The sequence below is a fragment of the Rosa chinensis genome, chromosome 5 (assembly GCF_002994745.2).
Source record: "Rosa chinensis cultivar Old Blush chromosome 5, RchiOBHm-V2, whole genome shotgun sequence".
Lineage (NCBI taxonomy): Eukaryota > Viridiplantae > Streptophyta > Magnoliopsida > Rosales > Rosaceae > Rosa > Rosa chinensis.
Window position 1 is genome coordinate 37,840,977 of NC_037092.1, and position 13,785 is coordinate 37,854,761.

The following is a 13,785-nucleotide window of genomic DNA, read 5'->3' on the forward strand; positions in this document are numbered from 1 at the left end:
AGCTATAATGTTTGTGTTTCTTCTAATTTGCTCATTATGATAATGCAAGTATGGTTCTCAAGAATCGCAGCTGTTATCAAGGCAAGTGTTTGATTGTTATTTTGCAACTAGGCTTTGGATAGTTATGAACTTCTGATAACATCACTTGACATAAACAAACAAAGTACAATTGCATTCACAAGGAAGAACAAAATGAACACTTGATTAACTTATTTCTATTTTTGAATTTGCATCAGTTGGAGGAGGATGATATGGAGTGGGAATTAAATGCAGATCTTCTTTTCTGTGGACTACAGGGCCAAAGTCCTCAGTCATGTCCAAGTCTTCATTCTTTGTTCCATTGGGGAGCTTCCAATCAAAATGATATAACAACAAAGCTAGTGGGAGCTCAACATTAGCCAGACCATATAATATGCCAGGGCATATTCTCCTTCCAGCACCAAATGGAATATAATCAAAGTTTGTTCCTTGATAGCCAATAGAGCTATCAAGGAATCTCTCTGGATAAAAGGTCTCGGGCTCAGTCCAGTAACTGGGATCTCTTCCAATTGCCCAAGCATTCACGATTACCTTTGTTTTGACAGGTATTTCATATCCATCAATCGTACACCTCTCTCCACATTCTCTTGGAAGTAACAGGGGAACAACAGGGTGTAACCTCAGTGTCTCTTGAATAACCAACTTTAAATATTTCATCTCTCTAATGCTTGTTTCGTTTACCTGCTGTGTTCTGTTGAACACTTCCCTCACCTCATCCTGTGCCCTTTTCATGATTCTCGGATGTTTTATCATTTCTGACATTGTCCAATCTACAATTGTAGCTGATGTCTCACTCCCACCAGTAAAAATATCCTGAAAATGATTAATTTGTTAATTGATAAAAACTAATGTCCAGTTCGAATTGCTTACAGTCCTAAATAAAGAAAAGGAAACCTGTCAAAACAAATTCAGTTAAAGAAAAAACCATTATATAGGAATGGGCTGCTAGCTAGGTCACCACAGTCTCTTTCTCAGAGGATATGGTAGTTGGCGGTCAGTATATCAATTTTAGTCCCACTCTGTACCTCCTTTATTTCTAGCAAGATATATGCTACTAGTATGTACATTGAGACATCCGTTTTTGTATTCCTCAACCCAAATAAGCAGATTGACAAGTTATATATATTGGCCATTCACTTTCAGGAAGTAGCAAATGTTTCGGTCCTGACTTTGGGTTTTTGTTGGATAATCTGTGCCTAAGCACTGGTTTGACAATATGTCAAGCTTGTGTTACTGGTACATATTGCTGTCATAGGATGCTAGCTGTGAAGTCTTATGAACTAGTACTGCATATCATATTATGAGCCATAGGATCCCTTTATCATGATAGACAAGGTCAGTTTAGGAGAGCATAACCCAAATATTGTGCTAAATTTTAGGAGCTGGGTAATATTTCGGAGAGGGTTTGATTCTGGGGTTCTTTATAAGATTCAATTTCTTCCGAGTTTAGGAATACTCTGTCTTTTGCTATATTATTAATTGAGAGCAGCTATTGTTTTTTTTTTTTTTGAAAGGTGTTGAATAAGAAAAAAAAGTCACATTCAAATTTTAAAGGAAAAGATAAAGCTTTACTGCAATCAAAACGTGTGGCATTCAAATTGGAGATTGATGAGGTTTGTTACAAACTTAGTCAAAGAAAGAGGAAGTACCAGACTTGCCAAAGCAAAATTGGGTCAAAATATATATATATATATATATATATATATTTCAAAATAGAAGAAGAAGATATAGTCAAACTGCTGGTGTCTCACGTTTTGTTTGAAATACAAGTCCAAGAGATAGTGCAGTCAAACCTTCTCATTCAAATCCACTTCGTTATCAGCAAAACAAGTGGATAATTGTTGGAAAAAGGATGCATGCGTGCAAATTAACGTTCAAGATGTTCTCAATCATGATAAGATCAAAGCCAAGCTAGTTATTATCAATTCAAATCTCAGCAGTTTTGTGGGGATGCACTGAACACCTACAAACTTGGTCAAATTGATTTGAATATCAAATCATTCCAAATTCAAACTGGAGTCATCCCCAACTCTACCTCATCCATTACTCTCCTATAAAAAGAGGGGCAGAGGACAAAAAAAACACTACAGAGGGCAGAGGAAAAAAAAAGAAATACAGAGAGAATAAGAGAAATACAAAGCAGAGGAGGAGACGCAGCAAAACGAAACAGAGAAGAAGAGCTACCAGAGAAAGAAAGCTGCAGGTATAAATCTGCCTTCCCTGTGAAGCCTCTCCAGTTAATCCTCTATGTCTTGTGACCTCCAAAGTTCTAATAGGCCGTTCATGAACTACCATTGTCATTAGAGTTCTTCGTCGAAATGACACTGTTGCTGCTCTCCAATTCTTAACGCAATGAAACAAAACGGTTGTTCACGAACGGCCTCGTTTCAATGCTCAAAATTCCTCCCGAATGGTGTTGTAAATTTAATGCATTGGAGAATTTGGTTGTTCATGAACAGCCGTATTCCAATGCTAAATCCTCAAAAAAAAAAGACGCTGCTGCCATCGCTCTTTAAACATAATAGAGGTTGTTTATAAACAGCCGCGTTTAATGCTAAAGAGCCCCCCTCACATGGCGTCATTGCTATCGCTGTTTGATGACCAAGATAAGGCCGTTCACGAACGACCTCAAAAGTCCATCAGTTGTTCTCTGTCTTCACAAAGAACAGACAGAGAAAATGAAGTTGAATATTCAAGTCAGAAATTGAAGGCCACAACAGAGTGGTCAAGTTGCACTAATATGATGGACTTCAAACATTTCCTAAGGCAAGCCGCTGGGAATTAGAAGAAAAAAATGTTTTGCAAAGTTGTGGGGTTTCAATTAAACCAACAGAAGCACATGGAAGATGATAAGTCTGGAGCGGCAATTTTTGTCCTAACCAAGCTTGAACCATGATTGATCTCCATGATTATCCTTGAGAAGCCATGTTTCATGTTCTTTTGCTCACAGCTTTCACAAAAGGAAAACATAATTCCTATGCTAAAAAGTTAATCATACAAGTATTAATATTAGTGCTAGCTATTCATATGCACCACGTGAACATAGTGCCCTCTTTGACAAAAATTCACAAGTCAAACGGCAGCATTTTGTATGGTTCTTCTGAAGGCTTCCGGAACAAATACGCAAGACTTCTCAAAGGTTGATATGGGACAGAACAATTGATGGATTTATAAAATATATGTCCATTAATTCTAAGTCCTACAGTGAAGTTTCATCAAACAGTGGATACAATAGAAATTAATGGTTCGACAAAAGCATACAATCATTAATTTCAGAAGAAAGTGAAGAGTTTCCAGAATTCTCAAAATGCCGAGTCATTGGGCCTCCTACGAAAGAAATGGAAGCAAGCCCAGTCTACAGAGGTTCACTTCAGATCTTGAATTTCGAAATGAAAACCCGACTCGTCAAAATGACAAGCGATAACTCAGTGTAAACTCTTCGCAATGGGTGTCCAAATCACGTTGTTTACTTGAGCCTGTCTACTTCGGAAGCTCGAGCCCGATTAATTTGCAGCTCAAAGCCAATCCAAATCAAGGCCCACTGCAAATCTCAGTACATCGGGTCCTCGGATCAGATCAGCAGACACTGCCAAATTGGATGTCCAAAAGAAATACATTTGACGGGTTCAAAATATATACATCCGTCGAACCCAGAAGTTGGTACGAATATCAGAAATACAAATTTTATGAACTACGGTCGGTTTGATCCCACGATGGGTACGTAGGCAATCTAGCAACACCTACTAGATGCAACCACAAGTCCAAACAGAATCTCTGACTCCACCAGTCAAAATTCAGCCAGTCCTAAATTGAATCATTGACTCCAGTCAAATTCTTCCAACACCAGAAATACAAACACCTGAACTACAATGGTTTGATCCCTCCTTGAGGGTATGTAGGCAATCTAGAGACCCACTAGATGCAACCGCAAGTCCAAACAAAATCCCTGACTCCCTGGTTCATCCAATCTGAATCCCTGACCTCATCAGTCAAATTCTGCCAAACACCAGGAAACGTCACAGCCTTTCCAAATAAACCATGACTCCCTGGTTCATCCAATCCGAATCCCTGACCTCATCAGTCAAATTCTGCCAAACACCAGGAAACATCACAACCTTTCCAAACAAATCGAATCTTTGGTTCACTTACACCAAATTCGTCTAAACACTATTCCTATTCCAAAAAGCCATACCCTCCAATGGGTCATTGACCCATTGGAACTCTTGAACTACGAGTGGCTTGATCCCTTTTCAAGGGTACGTAGGCAACCCATTCAAATATCCGGGTGCAGCCGCAAAAACACATCCACAATTGGTTTCTTCATAAATGGAATCAAAGGGTGTTTCCCTGTGACAAGGGAATATAATTAAGAGACACATTCTGTCTTGAATGGGTCGAACCCGAAATAATTAAAACTCTGTTCTTTTAATGAATACAAGTGAAATTATGTTGGGTGACATTTTCGCTCACAGCGTACAGATTTTCTCTCAACAAAAGGACATTAGTTATTGTTTAGTTTCTTATTTGGCTTCTTCATTTGTAGCCTTCCAAGTTTATTGGATTTCTTATATTCACTGTTCTATATGGTCTTTCTCTTTCTTATTCTCTGTCTGATTCTAAAAAAAGATTTCAAATCTCTTTCAGATTCTATCATTCACAGTAGGGGATACATATTTTGATGATTGGGTACTTTACTCTCAGTGTCGACCATTCTTATAGACATTATCATTTTTCTATTCCTCAATGCATCTTTAATAACAATAAAAAGTTAATAATTATACTATATCAGACAACCCTTGATATTATAGTTGTTGAATTAGGGAATGAAAAGTTGAAAAGTTGAAAATTCGAATTATTAAAGCAAGATATATATCTCAAGTATGTGCATGTGTATGTCTATACTTACCAGGATCACTGCTTTGATGTTGTCAGTGGTTAAAGAAAACTCATGGCCACCACCATGGTCGTGAAATTTTAGGAGAACATCTACCAGATCTTCCTCTACTTCAGCCTCTTCACTTTTCGTTGTTGTGGTAGCTTGTATATGTTCTTTGATGATGTTTTCCATTATTCTGTCAGCTTGTTTCTGCAACCTCTCAAGTTTAGGCTGCACTCCACTTATCATATGAAGTAATTTGAAAGAAGGAAAAACATCTGCCACATTGAAGCCTGATGCTACTTTGATAACTTCCTTCATTACATATATGAAATTTTCTTGATCTCTGCACTGATTGCCAAAGGCTGCTTGTGAAGTGATGCTATATGTGGAAGATAAAATTTTCTGAGTAAGATTAATAGGTGATTCTGCTCTTGAACCAATCCATCCGATGAGATTCAGTACCTCTTTTTCCCTAATAGGCTGGTAAGATTGAACCCGCTTTGCACTTAAGAGCTCCTGCATGCAAATTTTTCGTAATCTTCTCCAGTAATCACCATATGGAGCAAATGCAATATTTGTAGAACCATATGCTAAGATTCTTGAAGCTAGGATCTGAGGCCTTGATGAAAAGATAATATCATGGGTTTTCATCACCTCTTTGGCAAACTCTGCTGATGAAACAACTACGGTGGAAACTTCTCCTAGCCTCAGGTGCATAAGCGGTCCATGTTGCTTGGCCAAGTCTCTGAGTCCACGATGGGGTAGAGCGCCAACGAGCTGGTGTATGTTTCCAATAATTGGTAGCTTCCATGGCCCTGGTGGTAGATTTGAAGCAGAGGAGTTGTTGTTTTGGCCTTTCTTCCCTATTTTCAGTACCACAATCACAAGGAGGAAGAAAGTAAACAGGACTTGGAAGGAAGGGCATTGTAGTTCCATGAGCAAATTACAGGTGAGTTTGGATTGCAATGGCTTATTGATGAAATTGCAAGCATGCTTCTTCTCTTATACATCAGACAGTGTTATGTCAAATTGTGATGGTTTATTACTGTTAGGTGAGCTAATGTCAACATGAAGGACAGAAGTAGCAGAGCAAATCTTGACTTCTGCTCCAGCAAATCCTATGTAGTTAATGCAGCCGTATTGCATGACTTCTGTATTTATCTTTCACACTTAGCTATAGGAAATCTGTACTGCTATATATATCCTCCAGTTTGGAGAAGAATACACCGGCAATTATACCATAGAGCAGTTTTGCTCTTGAGACCGATGCCTATATCTAGGAGGAAAAATGTCCATTTACCTAAATTTGAGCTACACTAACCCCACTTATCCAAACATATTTTAAGATTGCCTACTTACCCAACAAGTTACATTTTTTTTACCCTAATACCCAATTAAGTGTTTTTTTTTAATATTGTTTTTTGTTTACTTTTGAGACAATTTTGCCCTCATCCCTTTGTCACTTGGAGAGACAGAAGTCATCGAAGACTTCACCGGAGTCCCGTCACCAGCCATCGGATTCTGGTCAACTACTTCCGGATTCTGATCACCGGTCGTCGGACGCCTGAAATATCGCCAGAGGTTGCTAGATGTGCCCAAAAAGATCGCCGGAGATTTCATAGGTCACCGCAGAATATTATTGCCCCCCAATAAAAAGTTTATTACCCTCAGTAAAATATTTATTGCCCCCCAATAAAATGTTTATTGAGGGTCAATAATTAGTAAAAAAAGAGTCAATTACCAATAAGGTAAAAATTACCGGTCAAAATACCATGCGCAGAGTCAATTCTAGTATGCACCAAGTGATGCGCCAAAATAAACATTAAAAATCTAAATAATTACAAGATTGCCACTACATCATCTACACACAATTCTCTATAACAGCAGACATAATAAATAAGAGCTTATTCAAAACCATTTAACCAATTCTAATTGATAGCAATACTATATCTCAGCATTTTACCCACCAATAGCAATTCGCCAAAAGTATTTGATCATAATATTTGCAATTTCATTATTCTACAAATACTTCTCAAACTACATTCGGCCTAACATGACAGTCTACAGCCACAGGTACCTCTATTTTTGTATTATGGTAGCTTGGTCTAATGGCCTTCAATGCTTTTTAACGAAGCAATTATTACAAATGACTCATAAATCTAACTCAAAATTATCCAAATCGGAGGACTTTGAGAATCTCAGCAGCTACTTCATCACTCTAAACTTCTTTTGTAGTAAGTTTCTACATGTTAATGATCCTCATTAATAAATAGTCAGATAATTTCTTCAAATCAATCTAAAGTGGGAAGGCCTGCAAAAAACATAATAAGGGAATTGTTAGCGATAAAAAATATGCAAACAATGCTCTTGACATTGATTAGCAAATAAAGCTACTTGGATTAATAGCAAACTAATGCTACTGAGGCTCAATAGCAAATAATACTACTAAGGTTCAATAACAAATAATACTACTGACGCTCAATAGAAAATAATACTAATGAGATTCAATAGAAATGATGATATGAAAATCAATAGAAATTTATTCAAAGACCCAATAATTGAAAGCAAATTCATAGTTGTGTCTTTTTTATTTGGAGAGTGAAATTGACACTCTTTTTTTTGCAAACCACATTCCTCCCCCCTCCCCCCTTCTCTTTCGCAAACCACATCCCCCCGTCTCTTCTGCATGAGTGTATCTGCATTGCACATGTCCACAATAAAAAATCACGCATTGGTGATAACAATACTGCAAACAATGCTCTTGACAGTAATTAGCAAATAATGCTACTGATATTCAGAACAAATAATGCTACTGAGATTCAATAGCAAATAAGGCTACTGAGCTTCAATAACAAATAAGGCTACTGATATCCAGTAATACGGCCTCCAGATCTTTTCAACTTCCAAATTTCACAACTTTTCTCATCATCTCCAGATATAAAACTGATACAATGGGTTTTGATAATACCATGTACAAAATCACAAGCCAATTTAGATAAGAAAAAAAATGCAAAAATAAAAGAAGTTCACATGCAGAACAATCATGATGAACTCTGTCGAAATGAAATTGAGAGATTCAAAATACATAAACACATACCTCAAATGATTTTGTCAATCAACTAAGGACTCCAAATCCGTTGGCCTAAAATGATCTCGATCTACATATGGATCTCAATCTAGATCTCTCTCTCTCTCTCTCCACCCCCCCCCCCCCCCCCCCCCCCCCCCCGCCAATCAATCTCTCTTACCGTCATAGTCTACATTTTATTTATGAGGGATATTTCCATCAATAACCATCTAATAGAAAAATTAAAAATAGAAAGAAAATTGCCGCATGGGCTTTCTGGGTTAGCCGCATGGGCTTTCTGGGTTAACCGCATAGGAAATACAGTTCTTGGGCTTGCAGAAGGGAAAAAGTTAGCTGATTTTGTAGTTTGTGGTAATTTTCTATAAAAAAAAATGAAGTTGTTCTTAATTTTGAAAGTTTTGGGAGATTTATTGACTTCCTAATAAATAGTTATTTATTGACTCCCAATAAAAACTATTATTACCCCGCAATAAAAATATTATTGCCCCGCAATAAAATAAATTTAACCAATTCCCAAGCAAAAATTGCATGTTATACTCCATTTACCAAATTTGACAACAGAGAAATCTCATGTTAGAGCATCTCCAATGGGTTTGTTATTTGGCTTTGGTCAAATTTGAATTTGACACATGAGATGGCAAATTTGACATAACAACATAAAGACTTGTTTTAACTACAATGGAGATGTCAAATTTTGAATATTATTTAACATATAAAATTCTATTTTAAGAGTTGTTTTCCTTTCTTTCCTTTTGTATCTTGTTAATCAAAGATCATACAAGGCAAATGGTTCCATTCATGGTCTTAAGATTGGAAGAATTTGAGAAAGCAGATTACATAGCAAAACATAATGCACATTGATCACATAAACATACACAACTTGACTGTCACGAAAACAAACTGATCCAACCTAAAAAAACTAGGTTATATAGAGTAATAGCCAACAGTGAATGAAGTTGAGTTATTGTAAATTGCAAAAAGTTGGAGTTTGCAGGTCTTAACAGAGTTGAGTGTTTTAGGGAAGTTAATGCACACACAAGCCACCATCCATGATTTTTTTTTTTAGGTGGGGGACTGGGGGGTCTTCCAACAGATTCTTCATCAAACACCAAAGTGAAGGAAGCATCACAAACTTGGCAGCACAGAAGACAGGAAAAGACGAGCAAAAAGACTCAAACAACCTTAGAGCTTCAGAACTGGTACTTCAGAAAGTAGGAAACTATTTCATATGATTCGTTCTTCATATTATTAGCATCAAATTCATCAAAGACAAAAATATCCCAGACAAATTCAAATACCCAGCAAGCAATCATCAAACATGGTCACAAATGAATCCATACTGCATATGAAGCTGAAAGTCACACCATGGCTATATATATTTTGGGCATTAAATTTTTCAAATCAATACCAAAAGTTTCACACTTTTTCTTAAAACCGATTTCAACTATTAAATTCTTAGAAACGATTAACATCATCCTGTGAAAAAGTTCCAAACTTTTGGGCAAGTAATAAGTAAAAATAGAGCTCATGAGTTGGAAAACTCAAGTTGGTTACCTTGGGGGGTGAACAAGAGGGTATGTGTTATAGGAATGGAACAATAGCCATTGAGAGTCTCTGTGTCTCACTCATGGTAAGACTCAAGAGTCAAAGATTGAGAGACTGAATAGGCGCAATAACCCATTGTTCAACTACAAGACTCAAGGAGCCTGTTCATACAAACTAAAAAATCATATAGCAACCAGCAGCATCTACTAATGACATCAAACTTGTACTGAAAGTAAATAGCCACAGAGAAAGCAACACAATCTGCAGTTTCAGAACACACATGTATTCTTTTATTACCATTAAGTTAATAAACTGCATTTCATCAACTTTCTGTTCCATTTTGCATACAGCTTAAGCAATATAAACCTATTTAATGCACAACAACTATTGAATCCATTTTGCACACAGAGAAAGTAGAAGAAACATGCTTTAAATCACATCGGACTGTCGTTTCCATTTTGCTCACAGAGAAAGCAATAGAAACTGATTTCATGCACAACCAAACAGCTTTATTTTCCATTTTGCTAACAGAGAAAGCTGAAACCTATTTAATGCACAACAACAAACTGTTCCATTTGATGAACAGAGAAAGCAATCAAAAGGCTTCCATATCTCTTAAGTACATTTCATTTACATTTGGTAGCTAACTCTATTAACTCTTTTGCATTTATTAACACAAGTAGCATTTATCAGTCTGTACAACAGAAAACAACACAAAATCTAAAAAATCAAAACAGAAAAATGCATTTAACTCATCTGCATAATTCCTGCGGTAATATATGGGAAGGAAAGCTAGAACACAAATCTCATTTCACATTCTAAACAACTCAATTTCTCACAACCAAACAGCTGGAAATGATAGTAAGTTGAGTAATTTCTCACCTAATCGGACTGTTAACAACCAGCTGCACACAACAAAATGAAGGAACCAAATTGTGCCATAAATTGTTTGACTTCGCCTCTCACTCCACTGCCTCAATTATCTATGCCAATATAAAAGTAAATGAGTCATTCTCAGAGTCAAGTACAAAATATACAAATAGACCACTATGTCATTATATCTTGAAAACAAGCTCCAACATAAATATCATTATATCTGTAACCACTAAGCACAAAGTGCCCCAAAACTACCAGAAACAATATGTACTTACTGATATTAGCCAAGTGATGTTGCCACAAGTGCTCAACTAGATCTGCTTGGAGCATAGTATGTGTTCCCCTGTCACGAATTCGCAAATGATTGCTGATAAACTCCTCAAACTCTATTGTGTGATTACGTGAAACAAGAACATCATCAATTTCCATATCTGGTTCAGCATATTGCCTTGCAAGAGTTTCAAGATCATCATGTGCAATATGCTCAACTCGTTCATCTTCAATAATCATGTTGTGCATTATAACACGTGCTTTCATGATCTTTTGAAGTGTTTCACGATCCCAACAACGAGACGGTCCACGAACAATTGCAAAACGTGCTTGCAGCACTCCAAATGCTCATTCTACATCTTTCCGACATCCCTCTTGAGCTTTAGCAAAATTCTTTGCTTTCTCTCCTTGTAGGCATGGAATGGTTTTGATAAAAGTGGCCCACGAAGGATATATGCCATCGGCTAGATAATATCCCATTGTGTATTCATGATCATTGATCTTATAAGTGACTGGAGGGGCTCGACCTTCACGGAGGTTAGCAAATAAAGACGAATGCTCCAAGACATTAATATCATTATGAGAGCCTGGTAATCCAAAAAAAGAATGCCATATCCAAAGATCGTGTGAAGCAACAGCTTCAAGAATCAATGAAGGTTCACGATGATCTCCACGAGAAAACATACCTTTCCATGCAACCAGACAATTCTTCCACTTCTAGTGCATACAATCGATACTACCAAGCATTCCAGGAAATCCACGACTCTCACCAATCAATAGCAATCTGGAAATATCATCAGAAGTTGGCTTTCTTAAGTATTCAGCTCTAAATACAGAGATAACAGCTTGGACAAACCTTTTCATAGCTTCAATTGCAGTGCTTTCACTGATTCTAAGATAGTCATCCACAACATCTGCCCCAATTCCATACGCAAGCATCCTGATTACAGTGGTAACTTTTTGTAGAGATGATAGCCCAAGACTTCCTACTGAATCCCTTTTTTGAACAAAATATGAGTCATGAGCTTCTACTGCAGCTAGAATTCGAGGAAAAAGAGCTCGATGCATCTGAAACCTTCTCCGAAATACACCTTCTTCATGAACAGGATTTTCTGCAAAATAATCTTTGAATAGTGTTTCGTGGCCTTGCAGTCGTTGTCTATCTTTATATATGCGACCAGGAATTGAGCCCCGGCGTGTTCTTCTCCCTTTCTCTTGTAGAGCTTCAATTTGCAGATTCATCAAGTCTTCGTCTGATGATGAATTGGCAAGATCCCAAAATTCCTCATCTGCACCATCTAAAGATGAAGCTGAATTCTCTTGATCCATGATCCTAAGAAGAGAAAAGAATCTTGAGAAGAGGAAGATTGAAGCTTGAAGTTCTGGGTGATTTTTTAGTGGAAGCTTGAGAGGAAGAAAGCCGTGAAAGGGAAAGAGAGTGTGAAAGAGAGTGAGAGAAAGAAACAATAAAAAATTAAAAGGCAGCTTCAATGGTTTCTGTCATTTTTGACAGAGGAGAGGTGGATGTCAAATCCACGTGTAAAAAGCACATCTGTTGGAGAATGGTTTGGTCGGTCAAAAATACCCGTTGGGTGTCCAGATGGCAAAAGACCCATCTGTTGGAGATGGTCTTATACTCACTTTGGGCACTGATATAGTAGTACTCACCTTAGGCACATATACTCCATATGCACATATCAAGATTCGAAAAATCGCTAGGCGCTAGTCGGGCGGTGGGCTAGGGAGGAGCTCCTAGACGGCGCCTAGGCAGTTTTGTATTTTTTAATTTTAATTTTATTTTTATAGCTTTTATTTATGTAATTAAAAATATATAAACTTATAAAGACTCAAAGAGTAATAAACTAAATATTTATCCTCCTCAAGAAAAAAATAACTAAATATTTAATTAATTAATTAATTATTTAATTAAATAGAGGTAGCAGAGAGGTAGAACTAAAGTTGTATTCAATTATACAACAACAAAAAAGAAGCAGTATTCAATTATACTTCTTGTTGCCCTACACACGTGCCCATGTTATCCTTCTTCTCTCTGCGGACTAAAAACAACCACAAATTATACTCTCCCCCTTTGACACAATAACCACCCCATTCATTTTCACTCCCTTCTCTCTCTCTCTCTCTCTCTCTCTCTCTCTCTCTCTCTCTCTCTCTCTCTCTCTCTCTCTCTCTCTCTCTCTCCCCCCTTCCTTTGCGAAACTAGTAGCCACCATATCCACCATCTCTCTTCATAATTTTTTTTATTATTCAATCAATAACCATGCTAAAGAACCGGAAACCACAACGGAGACCAGTAGACCATGACGACGATCAATGTTCTGACCTTGTGATCAGAGTCGACTCCTCCATATTCTCTCTCTGCGAGCCACCAACCTCCATGAAACAACCTGCATATCTGCCTAGAAAGGACTCTTAGCGCCCAACTACCCCAGCCCAGGCAACCAGTCACCCACCTAGGCCACCTGGCGGCCGCCAAACCCACATTCGCCCAACAGCGCCGATTTGGCCTTAGTCGACTCGGAGAGCCGTTGCCCAGCGCCTAGGAGGCCGAGTTTTAGAACATTGGCACACACACACATATATGTGTGTGTGTGTGTGTGTGTGTGTTCCTGAGTAATAATTACAAATAATGGATGGAGTTTGTCTCTGTCCGCGTGCTTGGCATGGGGACGATCAGAGTGACTTTTGAATATGTCATTAACCATCTTCTTCACAACTGTGTGGTAGTGGAACTGAAAACTCGGTGCTCTCTCTACTATCTTGCTACTCCCATTATCATGATCATATATATATATATATATATATATATATATATATATATCGAGAAAGTCGTTGATATTGTAGATCAAGATCAAGAGGGAATGAGATGAGCGGGTCTCTGGGTTTGAGATTCGAATACGAAAACATATAATAAGACCCGACTCGACCTGATTAGATCCAACAATCACGGGTCACCGCTCTTGAGATCAATATCAGCGGCGCCGAGATCACCGGAACTTACCACCACTGCAGCCGCTATCTTCAACCAATTCGCCTGTAATTTCCGGTGAAGCAAAGATGATGACGACGC

General features: G+C 37.7%; 2 protein-coding genes and 2 long non-coding RNA genes across 4 annotated transcripts; 1 reads left to right on the plus strand and 3 right to left on the minus strand.

The window, feature by feature from the left end:
* Positions 1-125: 125 nt before the first annotated feature.
* On the minus strand, positions 126-5,948 carry LOC112168213 (cytochrome P450 71D11). Its single transcript, XM_024305339.2, has 2 exons — positions 4,946-5,948; positions 126-852 (listed from the first exon to the last, which is right to left on the minus strand). The coding sequence occupies exons 1-2, from the start codon at positions 5,852-5,854 to the stop codon at positions 205-207; spliced, it is 1,557 nt and encodes a 518-aa protein (XP_024161107.1). The 5' UTR covers positions 5,855-5,948; the 3' UTR covers positions 126-204.
* LOC121048986 lies at positions 1,982-2,986 on the plus strand. The gene is made up of 2 exons (XR_005799082.1): positions 1,982-2,242; positions 2,344-2,986. It is a non-coding gene; the product is annotated as an uncharacterized LOC121048986 (long non-coding RNA).
* A 946-nt stretch (positions 5,949-6,894) lies between the features above and the next one.
* On the minus strand, positions 6,895-8,123 carry LOC112168215. The gene is made up of 2 exons (XR_002924149.2): positions 8,016-8,123; positions 6,895-7,229 (listed from the first exon to the last, which is right to left on the minus strand). It is a non-coding gene; the product is annotated as an uncharacterized LOC112168215 (long non-coding RNA).
* A 2,922-nt stretch (positions 8,124-11,045) lies between these two features.
* On the minus strand, positions 11,046-12,026 carry LOC112203771. Its single transcript, XM_024344693.1, has 2 exons — positions 11,426-12,026; positions 11,046-11,284 (listed from the first exon to the last, which is right to left on the minus strand). Exons 1-2 carry the CDS (start codon positions 12,024-12,026, stop codon positions 11,046-11,048), a joined length of 840 nt encoding a protein of 279 aa, XP_024200461.1.
* Positions 12,027-13,785: the final 1,759 nt, after the last annotated feature.

Excerpts from the sequence above, each read along its gene's own strand:
- LOC112203771 (XM_024344693.1), bottom strand. The coding sequence starts at position 12,026 with ATGGATCAAGAGAATTCAGCTTCATCTTTAGATGGTGCAGATGAGGAA. Across the intron at positions 11,285-11,425 it reads AATGCTTGGTAGTATCGATT|GCTCTCATAATGATATTAAT; the intron begins GTATGCACTAGA and ends TTGGATTACCAG.
- LOC112168213 (XM_024305339.2), bottom strand. The coding sequence starts at position 5,854 with ATGGAACTACAATGCCCTTCCTTCCAAGTCCTGTTTACTTTCTTCCTC. Across the intron at positions 853-4,945 it reads ACATCAAAGCAGTGATCCTG|GATATTTTTACTGGTGGGAG; the intron begins GTAAGTATAGAC and ends AATCATTTTCAG.